The sequence below is a fragment of the Elaeis guineensis genome, chromosome 4 (genome assembly GCF_000442705.2).
Source record: "Elaeis guineensis isolate ETL-2024a chromosome 4, EG11, whole genome shotgun sequence".
In the NCBI taxonomy this organism is placed as follows: Eukaryota; Viridiplantae; Streptophyta; class Magnoliopsida; order Arecales; family Arecaceae; genus Elaeis; species Elaeis guineensis.
In genome coordinates, this window is record NC_025996.2 from 17,608,073 (window position 1) to 17,630,115 (window position 22,043).

The following is a 22,043-nucleotide window of genomic DNA, read 5'->3' on the forward strand; positions in this document are numbered from 1 at the left end:
AGAATCAAAACGGTGTCCGCGGCTCTACTTCGAAAAAATCGGAGAGGAAAAGAGGAGAAAAGGGCCGATGTTGGATTTCTAGGAAGGAGGAGATCTTCTTATAGAGGACCCTAGGACTCTGAGGGGTCCTAGGATTTTCGATTTTGTCTGGTCTCGCCGGAGAAGAAGACTCCTATCGGGAGTCTTCTTCCCGGTTTGAATCCTCTTTTTTTTTTTTTATTTTGGGTTTTGGTGGGTTGAATTGGTTTTGGGCTATAACAATTTATTTAGAAAAAAATTATTTTTTCTTTTTATACTTTCTCAATTCATTTGCTATTAACAATATTCATGTTGCACTACTTACTTGCACTTTAATTGTAGGAGAAAGGTGACATAGAAATAGAGATGGCAATGGGTAGGATTTAGATCAAGTATTGTACTATCCATCTCCGAATCCGAACTTAATACGTTATATCCAAACTCTACTCGACACCCGATCGGATAAGAAAAAAGATATCCATCCCCATACTTAATGAGTTCGGAGATATCCATGGGTAACCCATTTCTCCATATCCAACCAATATCCGTCCCATACCTATCCTATATCCAAAAAAATAAACAACCAAAATAATTTTATGCATATTATCAATCAAAATAAAATTATCAATTCAACATAGAACATAATTTATTAGTTCAGATTTATACAAATCAAATATAGAAATAAAATTATAATTCAATATAGAATATATAAATAATCAAAATAATTTTATGTATATTATCAACCAAAACAGAATTATCAAAATAGAATTATAAACATATATATGTAGATATGAGTTTGGGTATTACCCATATGCGTATATTCGGATCGGGTTCGGATTCGAGTTCGGATAGAAAACAACACTACTCATATCTTATCCATATCCGTGCTACAGTTTTCGGATTTTATCCAAATTCAAACTCAAATCCAGTCAAATTTTATTTTTCAAATTTGATCAAATCTAGGATGTATACTCAGCATGTCGGATCATTTTTGTTATTCTTACATAGAAATAGATTTTGAGTGGGCCTGTTTAAGAAAATAAGCCAATATAACATGTAATAGGCGCCTTCAAGTCTCCTCTACTGCTCGATTTTATTTCATACTTTATGCGATATTTCATGAATATAAAAAAATACTTTATGCAATATTTTATGAATATAAAAAAAATGTAAAAATTAAACTTAAAAGAAAGATAACCTGTGGACGTCCTTGATCCATACAATTTGTTTTTATATTTTGTTTCCCATCTCTCTTCTCTCTCCCCCAACCAAAAACAAAGAAAAAAAAAAAGCACACTATCCTGAACACCAAATAAAGAATTTCTTTTTCATGTTCCTAGATGAAAGCCAAAAGTAGGTACAAGAGTGATTATTATATGACAACATTTCCTAAATTGCATCTACTTCCAGCCGACACTAAGCCCAATTCCCTAGATCACAGGATCGCTGCAGAGACACCGACATATAAACGTTTCTAAGAAAAATCTCGAGTTTCACTCAAAACCTACCACTCTCACACATTCAAAGGGAAGCTTCCGGTCCCACTTCCCTTGTTTCCATTCGTTGGAAGGCGTAGAAAGAGGAGTCCGCCCTTTCATATCTCCTCTCTCCCTCCAATCTCCTCTCCTCTCCTCTCCCCATCACCAATCCCTCTGCGTGTCCCCTTGGAGAAAAACACTACTGCGCTTGACTTTAATTTCATGCATACCTTTATTTAGTGCCAATATCTACAAATACTCTTCTCCTACCATCAGCAAACTTCCACCCAAACATCAGCTTTGCAACAAACCCCACCATGCCTCATCTTCTTCTCCTCATTCTCCTATTATCTCTTTCTACTGGTGCATGTGATGACCGTCACCTAAGTGTACATGGCAGAGATTCCAACAGAGCTTTCCATCACTCAAGCAAGGTTGGTGCAACAGTTTTAGTGGAAAGACTGCTTCTTGGCCTTGTTCTGATCTCTTCTAACCTTTTAATGGTTCCATTCTCAGGATGCTGCAATCGTGAAGCCTGATGAAATGACTTCAGCCACAGTGAATCAAACTCAATCATCATCGGAGAAAGAGAGTCGGAGGAGTGCAACCATGGAAAGGCCGAAGGGATTGGAGGCTCCAACGAAGGACGTAGAGACGAAGAGAGATGAAGTATCAGGTGCTGTTCAAATCCCATCCCTGGTTAAGGTTTCATGGCATGTGCGTCGCAAGGGGCGTAGAGTGCACCCAGGGTTCGATATAGATTATATGGGTCCTAGAACCCATCCCCCGTCTCACAACTGAAGCCATCTCTTTCTGTTCTCTTCCTATCTTCTCTTGAGAGGTTTTGAGCTTCGCTTCCAATACAACCTCTTGAACTAGTGCAGGTAGTGGAAAACAAAGTGCTCTACGAGAACTTCTACCTGCCCATTTCACTACATATGCGGCAACCATTAAAGTTAGTAATTAATTAGATGATACGGGCTCTATGCATTTTGCTTGCTGCCATGGCCTGGTTCTCTTATCGTTGTACTATAGATACTGCTCGAGTGATAGAAAAGAAGATCTTCCCGCTGTTGCCTCAATTTGTCAACATTATCTTGCAAAATTTTTTGCTTTACATCCTTTTCTTCATAACATGATGCTTAGTTCAGGATTATTGATAGCGATGGGATGTGCAGGAAGTGAGCTAGATTCTAATGCATTCCTCTCTTGCTGGATTGCTACAAATTAAACAACTCAATCAGAGGTGAATTACACAAAATTATTCTTCTTCTTTTCCATGGGCGTGGTGAAGATTAGTGTTAGTAGTTAGAGTAAATGCATAAGGAATTAGTGGTGGTGAGAAACTTGACTCGTGGCCCATTTCCTGCACCATGTCCTTATTGAGGGTGGCAAGGACAAATGATCAATGCGTGCATGCACTCCTTGCGTGCATTAATCAATCAACTCGATCTAGCACATATGTGGTCATTAATTAATTTAAACGTAAAAATATTATAAGCAATGCAGCTTGGAAATTAAAAAGAGGGAGTGACATGCTACGATATCTTTGTGGCCTTGTAGGTGAGATCGGGGAGGCGAGTGCGGTCATTGCTAGAACACGAGTCTAATGAACTAGCCACTACAGGGTCCACCGAGACTAGAGCTGTCGTGGACCTAGTAGCCATGGACTACGCAGAGCCCCCGACGAGGGCCATGCATCAATTCACAACAAAAAAATAGAAACCTAGGCGGCCACTCTACGGCCACTTGTGTCACTAAGAAATCCAGGCTGAAGGAGAGAGTTAATACTATTAACATTTGATGACAATACTACAATTAATGTATTTGTTCAATTATTAGATGCTTGTAATCAATATCACTTAAATACCAAGGTAAGTATGGAAGATGTGGGGGCTATAGATATGGTTGTAGATTTGGCAGTTGGATTGCTCATAAATGAAGGAGGTGGTTGTCTGTTGGCTCTTGGGAGTTCATGTTCTCATTCCACTGTTTTCTCCACATGGGACTACGTACAGGATTTTTGCTAGCAGGAAAGTTCCATATCTTGACTTCATCTTCTCTATCACAAGCGTCATCACCCTGTCATGAATTCAGATGCGCGAGCGACGGACAAATTGAATGCCACCAATAAAGTCAGCCGCCAAGAAGCACTTTCACATGACTGCCATCTTCTTCCACGTGGACTTCACCTGTTTCTTTCTACTCCCGGCGCGTGTATAGACTATAGAAGGACATTCCATTCTTATTAATTGAATTTTGGAACTCCTTTTCAAAGGCATATAGGTAACTCTCAAAGCACGGTAGAACTCCCCTATAAACTCTTCCAAATGCTGATAAAGTGAAACTTGGCCCTAAATTAATCTTGGATATAATTTCCACAAAACGTCACTAGTAGTGGTTTTTCGTCACCTTTCCAAACTTTAAATATTACGACGATCTGTAAAATTACCTATTTTTCCTTCTTTTTATCTCCAGCATGGACCGCCAAAGCACTTGATAAGAGATGAGGAAATCGGATGGTGATAAATGCATTTGTGTTCTGCTACCAAGGTCATTGTGAAATTTCAGTGAGCCAAACAAAAGAAACATATGCAAAGCTTCTTGCCTCCTCCATACAAATGCCAGATATGAAACCCTTGGGTCCAGTGGAGAACTCCTTGTCTCCAAAAAGCAGCTTTAATGGTGCTAATGGCGCTGTTTTATCTCCATTCCGTAATGAATGGAGGCTGTGCAGTTAGGTTGTAATTTTGGAGACCCACACGGCTGCAATAAGCTACGCTGGGACCACAGCACCCAGTTGCTGGCTCCACCTAGCTAGGAGCCAGTTTAGGTGCTCCCTGGTTTGTCTCCCACTTGAGTCTAGATTGGGGCCCCTCAAAAAGGCTGCAAAATGTGGTGTTGATAAAGCGAGTCTGGCTTAACTTCAGAGTTTCATAGGAGTGCCAGTTCATTAATGATGTCCCGGATACCAACTCGGATCTACTGGTAGCAAACATATGCAGGAAAGGTCCCTTGACTGGAAAGAAACGTTTAACAACTCTCTGCCATCTCAAGAAGAAAAAGAATGAGACAAAGGGAGGAGAGAGATCTTCCCCTTTGTTAAGAGGATGCGCGGATATCCTGTCATGCTGTAATTAAAATGTTAGAAACTAATGAGGAGACTTCTGTCTGAAGACTTGTTACAGGACCTATTAAGTTTGACTTAGATCCAAACTCATAACAAAAGATGTTACTCCATTTCTTCCATCCACGGCGACCACATATGGTGCAATTTTAACAAATTTCATGCAGAGGAGGAATCCTTGGCTGGGACCACCTAATACCAAAGATATAGATAGCATTCATGTGGTGCAAAGATCCGATAAAAAGAAACCAACCATCTGGCACCATGCCCTTGCTAGGGGAGTTGACGGATGCAGTGAAAATTAATCAAGTATGCACTGCACCATTCGACCTCGTAACACAATATATATTACTTCGTGCCTTTTCTTTCAAAACGCAGGAAGTGACCCATGTGCAATTAGGGTCCAAATTACAAAGAGATGGTCCACTAAAACTCCATATTCCAAGTACATCCGGAGACAATAGTTTCATGACTTCCAAGACTGCTCCCTGGAAGTCGCATTAAACTAACAATCGACTCCTCAAATTGGAACCCTCGCCATAAAACAATGCAATAAGCGTAGATGAATGGGATAAAAGAAATGCCTGCTTTATTAAAGACAAACATCCCGGCCCGAATTCAACAGCAAACCCGATGAGGGTGTTTCCAGTGGAATCAGATGGTCAAGATCACCCACCAGCACATGGGGTGGATGTCGGTTTCTTAACTTTCTATGTTGGAGGGCATCATGAACTACAGCTCATCACAAAGGGATTGATAGCGCTTATAAATTGGGAGGTCCTGATCCCAAGCTTGAGATCAACTTCCCCGCCTCCCAACCAGAAGAAATCTGGGTCCAACTTTGCTATTGCTTCGTCCAATATTACCTGAAATATAATCCCATACATTAATCATTTAGTAAAAAAGGTTATAAAGCTGAAAAGATATTTAAAGACTAAGCCATGGAACTGTTACGAGCCAAGCGTAAGAAGTCTATGCATTTCTACAAACATGCCATCAGGATATTGAGCAATATTGATTTTAAAGCAGCATTAATCCAAAAGATGCCAAAACGTCCAAATCTTCCCTGCTTCCTTTCATTATTAGAATAAAGCCAATGCATTTCTACAAAACATGCCATGAGGATACTGAGTATAGTGATTTTGAAGTATTCATTGATTCGAAGGTCAAAACATCCACATCTTATCATCTTTAGTTTCCTGCTTCCTCTCACTACACGTGCAAGCTAAAGTTAATAAACATGAGACTTATTATAAAGAAAATATTAAAAAAGCAGGGAGGGTATAGTTAACTGATCAGTCACACTAAATTTGACCCTTCCAGAAACAAAGTTGTTGCTTTCAGATAACATATAGATGAATCTCTGCTGTTATGAGAAGTTCAGGCATCATTACTTTTCCCTCGAAGCCTTGCTATCTGGCTTCTCAGAATTTCATGCACCTAACAAATCCCAATAACTGATTATAAAATAGACCCATCAAATAGGTAAGAGATCCAGGCAAGCATGGTTGTCCTCGTCATCAAGAAAAATAACCATGAAGCCTAATACCAAGAAGGGTCTGCGTTCTTAGCTGCCCTATCCATATGACATTCCCCACGTGGGTGAAAAAGAAGACTGATTAGCTAAAAATAAACTGGGGAAGGGAGGACCAGACAAAAAGCTTAAGAGACCACATTATTGTGCAATGCTAAGATTTTTGCAATGACTCAAACTCCAATTTTGATAACCATACAGACACCTGCTTCAACATACTATTTCAAAAACAACTTATGTCTACATGTGGAATTGTGCACAGATAGCATGATGTGCATCTAAACACCTCTTCTGGTCCTGTTATATTCACAACAGTGATAGGCTTGATCGAGTTCATGAAAAATTTCTACTTCACTTTTTCTTTCACTTGCATTCGATATCATACAGAATTTCTGGATTCTTAACATCATAGCAGTGTACCAAACAGATGTAAATTATAAGATTTAGCAAACTCTATGAACAAGATGACAAAGTTTTGATTACCGGAATGTCTGCTTCCATGCCAATGCATGTCACTGCATTATGCACATATCCAGTTAGTTTGAGTGACTCCTCTTCTGGTGCCAACCTCACTGTATCAAGAAAAATAGTCTGAAATTAGCAACATTTTTGCACAACATTCTATTAACTAAAGCTAAGTGTCTTCATAAAATGAAAATACACCTCTAGATAAGTTGTAGATAGAAAATTTAGCAGTCGTAATAATGATAGGAATAAAGACACTCATGGGCATCAAAGGTTTAATCAAGTCGTCAGCAGATCTAAGCGACCTAGCCAAATTGGCTTACCAAACATTTTCAAAACATAGCTCACATATATATTGTTCAAATCTGTTAACAATGAGAAATTTTACTTTCTTCAATAAACATATGCATGTTCATCCACGAATAGCACATATTGCCAGCAAAAAAAAAAAAAAAGCTAAATCTAGAATTTCATATAATTGACTTTTGATTTTGAATCAGCGAATTACTCAGATAGGCATGAGATATTGGGTGATTGATTGATATCCTCTTTCTTGCATATGCTACCCTAAAAAGTTATATGAGTAAGAAAATGAAAATTTCATATTCTTTAACTACTGGAGAATACATTTGATGATGCAACTTAGAATACTCATGATTTTTTCATTCTACATAGAAGTTTGGAAATAACAGGATAAAATCACTAAAGGATCTTTCTAAATGAGATACCAAAGTCTATTGGATGTGAGACAACCAGTTGTCCCTGTGCTCGCTCCCCGCAGATTGTATAATGTTAAACAGAAAGCCTACGGACTGGATGATAATTTCATTAGAATCATGGATGTTTATAGAAATATAGGTTCTGGTTAACTCAGACCAAAAAAGAGCACAGGAAATGAGTTGTCATTACGTCCTGAGGCAAGGATGTAACTTGACTGGAAAACTAGGAGTTTCTCTAACTGAACTTTTACCTCATCCTGAGTGACACATGGGAATGTCAGAGAAAGTTCAAACTACAACAGGTGAAGCAGATACACTCCCATGGTGTCTTTCAAGATCCTTGAACACCAAAGAGAGTGGAGGAAATATTTCAATGCATTTGAGATGAGAATATACACAAAAGATGAGCAGAGCAAAGTTGGTGACGTCAATGTGGAAAACCAGAAGACTGTTTGTACAAAAGCTTAAGACTAGCATCAACAAAGGATAAAATAAGGTCAAAACAATTTGTGATTCTTTGGGGCCTTTGGGCATGTATAACCTACTGGTTGCGGCTCTGAAGAAGGGGGTTTTTGATTCTGGTTGAAGAATTAGAAAAGAAAGACCAACAAAGTACATTGATGGAAGTAATGGGAAGATATTTAAGACGATCCATTTTATATTGGCTTACCATTGGATCAAATCATTAGTAAAGTTAGATCCATAATACTTCACTATATATGGGATATCCATTTAGTCTATATTTAAAAACTTGCTTACCGCCAAGCATATGATGTAATTGATCACCACCTAAAAAGAATGATATAAGAATACCAAGTTGAAGGTTGAATGGGTTCCCCATACTATGAAAGAGAAATAAGGGACACCTAAGATTACCAGACCATAACAAGAGGGAGACTTAACCAACAATCTAGTAAGTCAAGTTGCATAGAAGATCTGAGATAATGATAAGACTGCTTTAAGGTAATTGAAAACAAACAAAATTGGATATTTATCCATTTACATGCACAAAAAGATTGATGATAGCAAAGGCTTTTCATCATTGGCTTAAATCATGCAGGGGAAATGTTGTTGTATAAATGACCCCATTGTGCCTTGATCAGATAATGCTGAGTGGAAGAAGGCACATTACAAGCTGATGACCCACTGCAGGTTTTTATTCAAATAGCCGACATCCGCCATAGGGTAAAACACTGCCTCTTAGGCTCCGCTGACTGATTCTACAATAGAGGCCAATGATAGACAATGACTTCCCGGAAGGCAAAGATTACAACTTTCATCATACAATGTTTTTAAAAAGGCAAGTCTTTTGAAAAACTTGTTAGCAAAAACTCTTTTCAAAATCTCAAAAGATGCTGAAATCGAATTCTATGCATTAAGATTTATGACATTTATCCTTTGCTTAGCTCAATACCCCACCACTTGTTATATTTGGTTTGGTAGCACAACTACACGACTTGAGTCCTGACAGTATTACTGAAGAACATTTTTGCTTCTCACTTTGTGCAGTTAGCCGGAATTCATTAAGATTTATGACATTTATCCTTTGCTTAGCTCAATAACCCACCACTTGTTATATTTGGTTTGGTAGCACAACTACACGACTTGAGTCCTGACAGTATTACTGAAGAACATTTTTGCTTCTCACTTTGTGCAGTTAGCCATCATCTGTGGATGAATGTCCCAAAGAAAATTGCGGCTAACGCCAACAAATGTGAGAAGGAAGAGAGGGCTTAAACAGTTAAGCCTTCGGCGACAAACTTTATCCCATATAATACAGTTGGTGCTGTTGATCAGAATATGATCCGTTTATAATCTTTTCACAGTTTGAATTGGTAAGGCTACCTAATCAAGACAATCGCAGTCAAAAGAAGCCAGGAAAGGTAAAAGCCAATCAATAGGTCAAAAACCAATTTCATTGGCTGCAAAATTTAAGTTTATGCAACAGGTTAGCAACTCCAAGGTTGATTTACTCTGGAGTTGACATGAGTGTGACAAGTCATCGCTGAGTTTCCTTGGAGATTTTGAAGCAAGCAAGGCGGCACCCTAGTAAGGAGATTTTCAGCTCGTACGGTACAAAAGAGGGAAGAGCAAGGTCTTATATAGGTTAATACATTTGCCTCACAAAGAACAAATAAAAAGTGAAAGAGGCAAACTAAAGGTGACCAGGCATTGGAGGATAAATCACCACTTATAGTCTCTTCCCCCTCTTTTTCCTCTTCTTTAGATTTTGTTTTCCCTTCAAGCATTCTTGTATAGAAATTGGTCCGATGCATGTGTCTTGAAACTACTATGTATGAGAGGCAATGGCAACAACAAAAAAATTGTGTTCCTTCCTGTCTGACTCTGATCTGACATGGAAAGATAAGCAGTAACATAATTTTAGAATTGGTTCTGCACTGATTCTTAGAAAAGGTCAAAGCCAAGAATGGATAGGACTAAGTTTAGTGAAACTTGTTTGTGCAGGTGAGTACTCCAACTTCACTAGTATGGTTCTGTCAAACCACTGGATTACTAAACTATATTGGCCTCTTTTATCTTTGTCTCTGTTGCCCAAACAGATATCTGTAGATTGTTAATCTAAAGTCTAAACTGAAATATCAGTACTAAGATATCTTGACAAGTTCTGTGGTGAAAAGCAAGTTAAATACTTGATTCATAGATCATTTGTAGAACTTGAAAATAAGAAGGAAATGATAAGATGTGAAATGGTGATGAGGACTCTTATGACAAAGTAGAATTTCTGATACAGCTTCTACTATATAAAGATTAAATTCACCACCAAAATCTTAATTTTTTCATCCTAATTATCCACTAAGGGATCAAAACATGACATGCAGAAAAGATCTCTCATTAGTTTAGCGGAATGTTAATGTAAAAAAAAAAAAACATTCTACAAGTAAGATCCAGATAATTATTAGGAGAACTTATTGAAAATTAAATTGCATACCACAATTTTCTAACATATAAGTTGGACATCACAAGTACGTCAATGTGACCAAAAGGCATGATTGTATAGAAATTTGAACTGCCAGTTAATCATCTCATATGATTTAATACTGGGAGCAGAGAGCGATTTTTTTTTTCCTTTCTTTGCTTTTTATGTGTACACGCAAAGTAACACCACAGCTTCCTGTTCCTTTTAATTTTATTGGTTACTTATTCAATGTTCTGATAATTTAGACTTGTTATCAATTAATATGACAAAGTTTTAAATCCTGTAGGACAAAGGCATCTCGATTTCTCCATGAAACAGGATGCCCTGTTGTCCTATCTTGTCACAACGGCAATCCCGATCATGCGTCCCGATAGATATCCTCTATTTTTCTCTCCTTCTTCCTTTCTTTCTTTCTTTTATTTTTTTCTTTCTTTACTTCTTTTCTATATTTTCTTCTACCTTCCTTTCTTTTCTTTTTCCTTCCTTCTCTTCTCCCTTCCATTCTTTTTTTCATTTTTCTTCTTCTTTCCTTCCATTTTTTCCTTTCTAAACCTTTTCTTCCTTTCCTTCTTTCCTCTTCCTTCTCTCCCTGTGTGGATGGTTTTCGGAGTCGCGAACCTGTCTCAGTACCGTTTTCTTATAGAAATGGGACGGGACGACCAAAAGGTCCCCTATCCCACCAAGATGTAAAACCTTGCAATATGATATTATGTATTTTAACATGTTTATAGTTTTCTGCTAAAAGTATCGTATGCATGCATCATTCAAGCTTAAAATGTCTCAGCTTACCAATAAAACAATGTTGAGAGGGTAAATAAGATTATAAAAAGGTAGACATGCTAAATAATCATTACATAAATGAATTAGCATCTCCAAATGACTTAAACAAATTAATTTTATCCAATAAAAAGACATGCAAAGGCAAACTTACTGTTGAATCTCTTCTTTGGTATCTTCTTGTCGTTGAGTGCATAAAGAAAGTTCTTCATATTTTCAGCATTAAGTTTAGCCACATACTGAAATAAAATAAATGTTAACTAACTAAAAATGATTTAACAGAAGGGGCACTGATTAGTACAACAGAGAAACATGTACCTGAATGACAACAATGTAGTACTTTGAATTGTTGCGGTCATTGCAATCAGTAATGCTAGCAGGAGCTTGGGTATTAACCTGAGGAGAAAAATAGAAGTTAGTCACATAAATTGAATCAAGGCCCACATCCCATGTGCCAAAAATACATTATAAAGAACTAAAAAGATGTGTATTAGCATGCTTCTCCAACTCATCTATTCCTATGTTATTGTTCTCATTATATTATTTAATAAAATAATTTTAAGAAAATAATCTACATTTATCAAATCGGATATAGTAACAAAAAGGATAATTAGATGATTGAGGTAATAAGAAAGTTTTCATGTTCGTCTTATTCTTTTCTTTTTTTTTTTTTAAGGAAAAAGTTTCCATGCCTTTCATTTTCTCTTTTTTAACAAAATTGTAACTACCCAGGACCTCACCCAAAAAAATCAGCCAAAAAGTTACTAATTAGGGTCTTTATCCTTAAGTACCCAAAACCTCTCCAAGGCACAACCAGTATGGGATGGAAACACACCTACATGGGTTCTTACGCACTCGTTCCTTTAAGACCTAACATCTTCACCATGGATAAGTCCAATCAGAAACAAAAACACCATGACCAACTCACGATCAATCCCAAAAAGGCCCGTGTTGTAGTGTCCTCTAGTCCACATGGGCTTGGGCCAGGTGGGCTCTGATACCATTTGTAATAACTTAGGATCTCATCTAAAGGGGATAATTGAAAGGTTACTAATTAGGGTTCATGGCCCTACTTAAGAACACAGACCTCCCCAATGCATAAATAGTATGGGACCAAACACATGCATGGGTCCCACAATAACTATTAGCATGTGCAATGCATGTGATCTACAAAGAGAAAAGAATATTATAGAAAAAATAGAGTCAGCATAAAACTATGATCAGTTTCTCTCTCCTTTACTGACCCATAACATATTCAGCTTCCTTTCTTGAAATTCTCCATTTTTATCTATTTTTGATAGGGTAGAGAAGGAACCATTTCTTGCTGCAATGATGAAAGGCTTGGGCTGACAAGTGCAATGTCATGGGTTCGAGTCACGGGATAGCCACTTTATGTTGAAAAAGAAAGGTTAGGTCTGCCCCTATTTTGCCACTCTTGGGACCCAAAACTATCAAGACCATAACTGGGTAATGGGCTTTCTTTTTGATTGGGTAGAGAAAGGCAGTCCTTTTATTCTTCACTCTAGTTACATTAGGACACATCATTCCAAACAAAGAAAAAAAAAAGTCTGGCTAAAAAGTAAACAATCTAATTACAGAGTGAGAGTTTGGTCACGATGCCTTCTATTGTAATAGTAGAGATGGTTATGATCAAATTAGGTTCAAGGTTAATATCAAGTGCATGGAGTTTGGTCTAGATATGGTAAGAGAACTTACAAATAAAAGATCAAGGCATTAAAGATGGATTAGGTTAAAATCAAGGTTAGTTGAGACTAAGATCACATAAAGCTAATACTTAAACAAATAAAACGTATTGAAGTTTATATTTAGACTTTGGCTACTTTATCTTATGATATAAATCCTTCAACAATCCATATTTAAACATTTTATCTAAACTATAATATTATGTGTACTTCGCTGAGGGTGCTTTGAAATTAATCAAATAATTGAGTTTGTACACAAAATCATGATTCTAGGTCTAATATTAAGGTAATTAAATGGTAAAATATAGATAAAATAGAAATGGCTTACAGTAAAAAACTAAAGCCGAGTTTATTTAAATTAATATCTTATAAGCCGTGGTTGAAAGTTCCAGAAACCTATTAATTTTCATTAAAGAAGATAGGCAAGCATATCCAATTCTAGAAGCATAATGTCCTACTATAAAAGAAAATTATGTTATGGAATTTTTGATTAACATGTCTCAAGTCTTGATTTTCTTGAAGGTCTTATAAATAACAAGCTAAAGTGTGTTCTAAAACAAAAATATGCAAATATCAAAATAAAGATATTCAAGAATATTTTTTTTATATATATTGTAATTTAAAATTTCAAATGCCTTTCATAGGCATGCAAATGATTGAGTCCTCAAGTTAGTGAGACAATTAAAAATAACTATTGAGTGAGTATTTTACTATATATTGGTTTTATCCAGGCTAAGTAATATTAACACAGCAAAATTACATCATTATTAAGATTATAAAAAATAAATATATATTAACCTATATTTAAATATAAAGTAATAATCATGTTGTATTACAAAAGAGTTAGCAGATATCACTTTTATCCTCCTCTGACCTTTGTTTTTCCCGGTATGTAGGAGTGCTTGTTTATTCCTATAGTAAGTACAAGGTGCGCTATCTATACGGACAAGGACCCTCAAGGTTGGGTGTATCACAGTTCCCCAACCATTAGGTATAGAAAGAGAGGTTGCAGAACATGCAAGCCAATCAGCTGCTTGGTTGGCTTGTCCATCTGGGACACACAAAACTTATGGAGATGAGACCCATCATCCAAATATCGTATAAACAAGAATGCTGCACAGGATCCCATCCATGTCATGCCTTAACCCTCTTTTACTCACATGTTGCACAAGATCAATCAGAATGAAGCTTATCGACATGTATGACATATGAAATGGATGCTAATGTTCGAGCCTACTGGCTAAAGGACTCAAGAATGATACATAGAACCTATAAAAAAAAGGCAGAAATGAAAGTGCCACTAGACTATGCCTGAAAATGATAGAAAATCCAAAAATTCTGAAGTTTGACAATGTACCATAAAATAACAATATTATAAATTGGGGAGATTTCCCTTATCAATATAAAATCATAAAAATCTGACACTACTATGTGAACATGGACCACATGGAAGCTTGTTGGCACGTTTGAGATTTTAAACTCATTCTAGAACTTTTATCTAATGGATTGACCACACCAGTTACACACATGCAGAAGAACAACTCATACACCAATGCTTTGAGATGGTTAGAGAACAGAGATAATAATATCCATAATTTTCTAATACAACCTACTTTGTTCAAATATATTTTCCTGCATGGATATAATACATAAAGTAAGAAGATAGAGATGAAGAAAAAGGAAAATCTGACTTTTGAGAAAATATATTAGCCTTACAAGATTACAGACATACACACAGACACACAGACACACACACACACACACACATATATATACACAGGCAGGCATGCATGCACATATATATACACATATACACATCCATACATACATACACACAAACACACATACATATACATACATACATATTATATAGGTAGATATATGGATAGAGAGAGATGGAAAGGAGGAGAAGGAAGAAGAAGTATAGAAAAAGCTAGACGGTTAGCCTCGTACACTTCCTCCTTCAGTTGGTTTGGATCTTTTAGGGTACGGTTGTCAAAGTACCAAGCTCATAACGAGCATATCGAGATTTATGAAGAGACCTAGCCAAATATTTTATAAATCAATGCTGGCCAACCCCTCAGATTGCCCATTGGCATGCACATGCCCATGCCATTTCAATCAATTCTTTATCACCTTGTTCTCGATTCATGTAACTACTAGAGCTCTTATAATATATTAATTCCTCGTCCTGTCCTTTCTAGTTTTAACGCCATCATTTTTCATGTCTTTTTTTTGGTGCCTCTTCATTACTCTACATTCTAAACCATACAACATTGTAGGTCTTATGCTCGTTCTACAGAATTTTTCCTGTAATATCCTAAGCATGGATCAGCAACAACTCCCACAAGCACATCTCTCCTTCAATTTTCAAACCCGTTGCCTAATAAGTACTTTACTAATATATATTATTGAGAGCGTATTACCTTCTTTGAGTTCATGTCCGCTTTCATATAAATAAATTTGGAACCATTTTGGCTAACATTGAACCATGCAACATATTAGGATTTTTCTCTCAATCTCCCAAAATGTAACATTTTATTTTACCTGATAAATTTGCAAATTTGTATTGTGCATTTGTGCTGCTATCTGATTGGTTACGTTAAAATGCCACTGTATTGAATGAAAAGTGTTTCCAACAGTGTTACTAGGAGCCTTGGAACCAGCAGACCAGTAGTACCAACCAACAGGAGGGTGTCAATGATCCTGCTAGGAACATCCAAGCAGAGCAGCAACAGCCTCGAATGCTTCAATGCTCCAACTAATACAAACATTAATTGGAGTCTTGCAGTTGCAACAACAGCTACAACAGCAACAGATGCATCAACAACAGCAGACGCAAGAGAAGTAGCAGGACATGGGGCTCATCAGGGGTGGCGTGATGATATCTCAAAGTTTAAGAGACTGCTCCCACTGACTTTCAAGGGGAACCCTTACAGACTAAATTTGGTTGAAGAAAATGAAGAAAGCATTTGCAATCTTGAGGTGACAAAATGAAGAAAAAGTATCACATCATATGCCTCCCATATGTTGCAGGGAGAGGTATATGATGGGTGGGCCGAAGGTCTATGAGTTCCAAGGTACCCTGCAACACGCGTCTATTTGGAGTTGACCATGAGCTGATCATGGTATCCATGACCGGATTTTATTGGATTTAGACCATGAGCCTGGCCAGAGGGTGTGTTTGAGGAGAAGATAGACTTCTACTACCTTATTTATAACCGTTGCTACCCTAGATAGACGCGAAGAACAAATTTCGTTCAATCACGTAAATCTTTTGCTTTCATATATTTACTCCGTTTGCGTTCCTACTGATCCGTAAAAAAGTTAAAAAACAAAGCGTTTCAACCATTCACATCTGGAACGAAAGCTGTTTGATGAAATGCCAACGAAGAGCATTTAATGATGGTCAGCAAAGACAGTACCATGACAATGCTCTTGCAGAGATGGTAGATAGAAGGGGCGTCGAGGATCTCCCTCCTGGCCTCCAAGCTCCTGTCATAGTAATCGAGAGGCACTCGCTTGAACTGGAAGTCCTGGACGCCGCGGGCCCGCAATATGGCCGCGAGGCGCGCCTCCGTGGTCTCGCCGCCGCTGGTAGCAGCGGCATCGGAATCGGGAGAGATGGAGAGAGAGGACACTCGCTGGGTCTGGAGGGAGAGCTCCAGTTCCGTTATGCGTTGGAGGATGCGGGTCTGCACTGCCTCCAGCTTCCCCAGCGAATCCATGACAGTGGCTTTGATCTTTCTCGCTGCTCCCCCACCGTGATCTCACCCAAAACCCCCGTTTTAATTAAAGATACATACATATACGTCGTAATTAAGGGATTTAGGTTTTTAAATGACGGACATGATGCCACTTTGATGGTTTTGAGAGGGGCCGTGATGTCTGTGGGTTAACCAAAGGGTCTCCAAGTAAAGGCCGTTGTTGGGATCAAATCTGTAGTCTGACTATTATGCTTGTAAATGACCATCAGAATATATTACTTTTTTTGCATTAAAGATCGTTTGATAGGAGAAAATCTAATATAAAAAAATAAATTTTATATCAAATTATTATATTTAATATAAAAAATAAAAAAATGATGATAAAAAACATAATGAGTCCCATCTTTATTTTTTTGAGAGAGAAAATAAAATAAATATCATAGAAGGTTTGGTATTTAATAAATTTTTGAATGGTGGTAATTCATACTTGATAAAAATATTTTAAATAAAACTATATATGTAATCATTAAATTTATTTTTATATTTTTTAAATATATTCAATAAAAATTTTTTGTAAAAAAATTAAAATAGAAATTACATTATGTAAAGAGAAATATGATTATAGTCATTATATAAAAATTAATTAGAGATGAAAATACTATCTTAGTACTATAAAATTATTTTATGTTTAAGAATATATTTATAAATTTGATCATATTTCTATATAAAATTTTTACTAACTAAACATAGTAATTTTTTTTTAATATTATTTTTTAAAGTAATTTTTTTACCAACTGTTGGGATAATACAACCGACCTCCGACTCCGACTCTATATCGATCGAATGAATATATTACATCGACTCACAATCATTGACCGACCGACAGTCGGCTACTATCAATCAGTAATATACAATTTAGTTAACCTCCGACCGAAGACCATCAGTATATCAGAATTATCGATCGATGCTCATTCGAATCTCTAAGACTACTGACTTATCACTATTACCGACATATAGTCGGTCTATCTTCTCAATATATCCTAACCGTTATGAACAGTTATCGACTACGTGTCACAGTCATTAGTAGGAATAAACAATTCATTAACTCTATGATTATGGCCCGATAATTTAGCACCATAAAAAGTGGGACCACGTGCTCGACAATTACATCAGAATCATCTATAAAAAGGGAGGTAAAGGAACAGCACGGGTAAGGCAATTTTGGGCGAAGACTGTCATTTCAAATTCTCTTTATCTGCTGTTCACCAACCCTCTCTCTGACTTAAGCATCGGAGGTCCCCGCCGAACATAATTCCGATCAATGAGGACTTCATTTTGCAGGTGATATTCACCGACGACGGGCGCAACAGAGGATTGGCCGCAACAGATTGGCACGTCAGATAGGGAAAGACTACAATCAACCATACCGAAAATCAGAGTTCAACACTCAACTGGATCAATGAGGTAGTCTTTCCATTGCGAAGATGTTTTTTCCCCACCTCCAGTATTAGAGCCCAGTTCTTCGCATCCTGTGATCATCACAGACACACAGATTGTTGCACTCATACAGTAAATGAAGATTTTGACGGAGGCAGTTCAAAACCTCCAGCAGCAGCAACAGCCACCGATGGAACAGCCGATGGCTCAGTTAGTGCCATCCAGGTACAGCTACCGTCCTCTATGATGCTCACTCTTCTCATCTCCAGAGCGGCGACCGTCTCGACACTCCCATCGAGATGGGCAACCGCATTTTAGGCACTTCAATCGTGCCACCCATCATTCACGGTGTTCTCCCTCTTCTTTCCATCTACACAGTACCAGGAAGAGAAAACGACCGCGGACACCCTCTACTTCTCCTTCAAGCTCTTTAGGGGATTCTACTCTGGAAATTTTTCAGCAACGGTGGCTTGACGACTACGAACGTAAGTTCAGAGAAATTGATCGTCAGCTTGCCTGACTTCAGATGGAAGGTCGGAAGTCTTCCAATGACTACAACTTCCACACTGCCAAGTCTCTCTCTCGATGCATCTTGGATGAACCGATTCTCTCTCGATTCAAGAGCCGCAGATGGAGTCATACGATGGCTCCACTGATCTGATCGACCATCTGGAGAGCTATAAGGCTCCCATGATGATTTAGAGGACAACCGACGTTCTTTTATGCATTGGCTTCCTGGCAACTCTTCGGAAGGTTGCTCGAGCCTGGTATTTCAGGCTTCAGTCGGAGAGCGTCAACTCTTTCGAGTAGCTTGAGCATTTTTTCGTGGCCCACTTCAGCACTAGCCGAAGGCCGCCACGAACATCATACAGTCTCTTCTCAATCAAGCATAGTGAGACAGAGACTTTGAGAGATTTTGTGGTCCAATTTAATGCGGCCACACTTGAGGTCAGGGACGTCAATGAAGATATGGCCATATCGACCATAAAAAGGGATATGAGGGGATCGAGATTCACCTACTCTTTAGACAAGACTCTCCCTCAGATCTATGCTGAATTTCTAAAGCACGCGTACAAGTACATTCACGCGGATGAAGCTGCTTCTAATCGATGCCAGACAGATGGAAAAGGTCAGAAGAAGAAATAAAAGAAAAGTGAAGCTCCGGCCAAATCAAGTAGGCCGACTATCAATAAGCGAGCTTCACTCCGATGACGGAGTCTGAAACCAAGCAGCTATGGCAGGTATGACTCCTACACTCCTCTCTCTGCTCTCCGTGCGCAGATCCTAATAGAGATTGAAGGAGAGGAGTACTTACAACACCCCCTACCAATAAAAGCACCATCGAGGAGTCGAGACAGGAAGAAATACTGTCGGTTCTATTGTGATCATGATCACGATACCGAACACTATATCCAGCTCAGGGATGAGATAGAGGCTCTGATTCGATGATGCTACCTCGAAAAATTTCGATGTGATCGACCGACTCAACCTCCCACCGATCAACAACCTTAGCAACAAACTGAGGAGACTCAATAATCGACCAATGGTGAGAGTAATCAATATGATTTTTGGATGACAGAAGAACTGGAGGCAACTTCTGAAGAAGAGTCGGCGAAGAAACGACGACTTGACAATATAATTATCTTTTCGAAAGATGATGTTTGGAGAATACAAACTTTCCACGATGATGCTGTCGTTGTTTCGACAACGATAGTAAATTATGATGTAAAAAAAAATTTAATGGATAATGAAAGCTTGACGGATATTTTGTTTTACTCGACTTTCTTCCGAATATGACTACCGACTGATCGACTCAAAAAAATCTCGACGCCATTAGTCAGTTTCACTGGAGATACGATTATTGTAGAAGAAGAAATCACTCTCCCATTAACTGCAGGAACTGAACCACAATAGAGTACTATTTTTGTGACATTCATGATTGTCCGAGTTTTCTCGACTTATAATGCCATACTCGGATGATCTGAACTTAATGCTCTGAGAGCAGTAGTCTCAACTTATCATCTACTAGTCTGATTCTCGATAAGAAATAGAGTCGGAGAGATGCATGACGATCAACTACTTGCCCGATGCTGCTTCCTAATTTTCATACAAAATAATCAATCTGAAGACTCTTTGTTCGTTGATAAATTAAACTAAAAAGAAAATAAAGAAAGAGGTGAACTAGCCGAGCAACTAGTTTCCATCCCATTAAAAGAAGAGGATCCTGAGAAGACGGTCCAAATTAGATCATAGCTGCTTGGTCCGGAGCGGCAACAGCTAATAAATCTACTCTGAGCGAACGTCGATATTTTTGTTTGGTCGACTACTGGCATGCCAGGTATTCCTCCAAAGGTAATAACTTATCGGCTAAACATTGATCCAAAAGTTAAGTCGGTGAGACAAAAGAAAAGGCTTTTTGCTCCTGAAAGACAGAAGATCATCAATGAAGAAGTTGACAAGCTACTCGCAACTGACATCATCAGAAAAGCTACCTATCCTGATTGGCTCACCAACATAGTGATGGTGAGAAAAGCTAATGGCAAGTAGAGAATCTACATCGACTATACGAATTTGAATGAAGCTTGTCCGAAAGATAATTTTTCATTGTCAAAAATTGATCAACTAGTTGATACAACTTTGGAGCACCGAATTTTAAGCTTCATGGATGTCTTTGCAGGCTACAATTAAATTTGGATGGCACTCGAAGATGAGGAGCACACGGCCTTTATAATCGATAAAGGCATATACTGTTATAAAGTAATGCCTTTCAGTTTAAAAAATGCTGGAGCTACATATCAATTGTTAGTTAACAAAATCTTCAAGACATAGATCGGGCGAAATATGAAAGTTTATATAGATGACATAATGGTGAAAAGCTCTCAAACTATGGATCATATTCGGAATCTAGAAGAAGCCTTCGGTACACTTCGACGACATCAGATGAAGTTGAATCTGACTAAGTATGCATTCGGAGTAACTTCTAAAAAATTTTTGAGATTTCTTATATCATAACGAGAAATTGAGGCCAATCTCAAAAAAATAAATACTATCATCAATATGAAGCATCCTAGTTCTAAGAAAGAGATACAACAGCTCAATAAAAAGATCATCGTACTCAGTCGATTCATCTCAAGATCGATAGAAAGATACTTATCTTTTTTCAAAATCTTGAGGCAAGCAAAAGATTTCTCATGGTCAGACGAGTGCCGACAGTCTTTCAAGGATCTGAAAAGATATCTTGTATCTCCACCATTGCTTACAAAATCAAAGGTCAGAAAAATTTTGTATCTCTACTTGGCGATATCGATGGAGGCAGTTAGTTTGGTACTCGTTCAAGAGGATAAAAACTAAATTCAACGATCGATATACTATATTAGCAAGGTGCTTCACAATGCTGAAGTAAGATATTCAAGAGCGAAGAAGATGATCTATACTCTGATCATATCATCACAGCGACTTTGTCTATACTTCCAAGCACACCCTATTATCATCTTGATAGATTAACCGTTGAAAACAATCTTATGCCGACCTGATACATTGGGTCGAATGGTAAAGTGGGTAATAAAGCTTAGCGAATTTGATATACAATATCGTCTATGTCCATCAATGAAGGATAAAAACTAAATTCAACAATCGATATACTATACTAGTAAGGTGCTTCACAATGCTGAAGTAAGATATTCAAGAGCGAAGAAGATGATCTACACTCTGATCATATCATCACAGCGACTTTGTCCATACTTTCAAGCACACCCTTTGTCGTCTTGACAGATTAACCGTTGAAAATAATCTTATGCCGACCTGATACATTGGGTCGAATGGCAAAGTGGATAATAAAGCTTAGCGAATTTGATATACAATATCGTCCACGTCCATCAATGAAAGCGCACGTTCTGGCTAACTTCATCGCTGAACATACAATACCTGATAATAATCCTGAGGATGGAGCTAACGACAAAATAAAGCTAGTTGAAACTTTCGAGCCCGACTTAACGTCGGCATGGGTGATACATATTAATGGAGCATCTAATGTACAAAGCAGCAGAGCTGGTCTCATCCTCGCCAATTTTGAAGGAGTTATAACTGAATATGTCTTTCGATTTAACTTCAAAGCTTCGAATAAGCAAGTCGAATATGAAG

At 37.8% G+C, this 22,043-nt stretch overlaps 2 protein-coding genes across 2 annotated transcripts; one reads left to right on the forward strand and one right to left on the reverse strand.

The window, feature by feature from the left end:
- Positions 1-1,714: 1,714 nt before the first annotated feature.
- Positions 1,715-2,439, forward strand: LOC140857263 (uncharacterized; the record flags this gene model as incomplete). Its single annotated transcript, XM_073256028.1, has 2 exons — positions 1,715-1,930; positions 2,013-2,439. Coding segments are annotated over 2 exons (501 nt in total), but the record flags the coding sequence as incomplete, so codon positions are not given.
- A 2,530-nt stretch (positions 2,440-4,969) lies between these two features.
- LOC105043619 (uncharacterized) lies at positions 4,970-16,559 on the reverse strand. Its single transcript, XM_010921223.4, has 5 exons — positions 16,185-16,559; positions 11,375-11,452; positions 11,211-11,295; positions 6,641-6,729; positions 4,970-5,489 (listed from the first exon to the last, which is right to left on the reverse strand). The coding sequence occupies exons 1-5, from the start codon at positions 16,485-16,487 to the stop codon at positions 5,349-5,351; spliced, it is 696 nt and encodes a 231-aa protein (XP_010919525.1). The 5' UTR covers positions 16,488-16,559; the 3' UTR covers positions 4,970-5,348.
- Positions 16,560-22,043: the final 5,484 nt, after the last annotated feature.

Excerpts from the sequence above, each read along its gene's own strand:
- LOC105043619 (XM_010921223.4), bottom strand. The coding sequence starts at position 16,487 with ATGGATTCGCTGGGGAAGCTGGAGGCAGTGCAGACCCGCATCCTCCAA. Across the intron at positions 11,453-16,184 it reads TCTGCAAGAGCATTGTCATG|GTTAATACCCAAGCTCCTGC; the intron begins GTACTGTCTTTG and ends TTTTCTCCTCAG. Across the intron at positions 11,296-11,374 it reads ACTACATTGTTGTCATTCAG|TATGTGGCTAAACTTAATGC; the intron begins GTACATGTTTCT and ends ATTTTATTTCAG.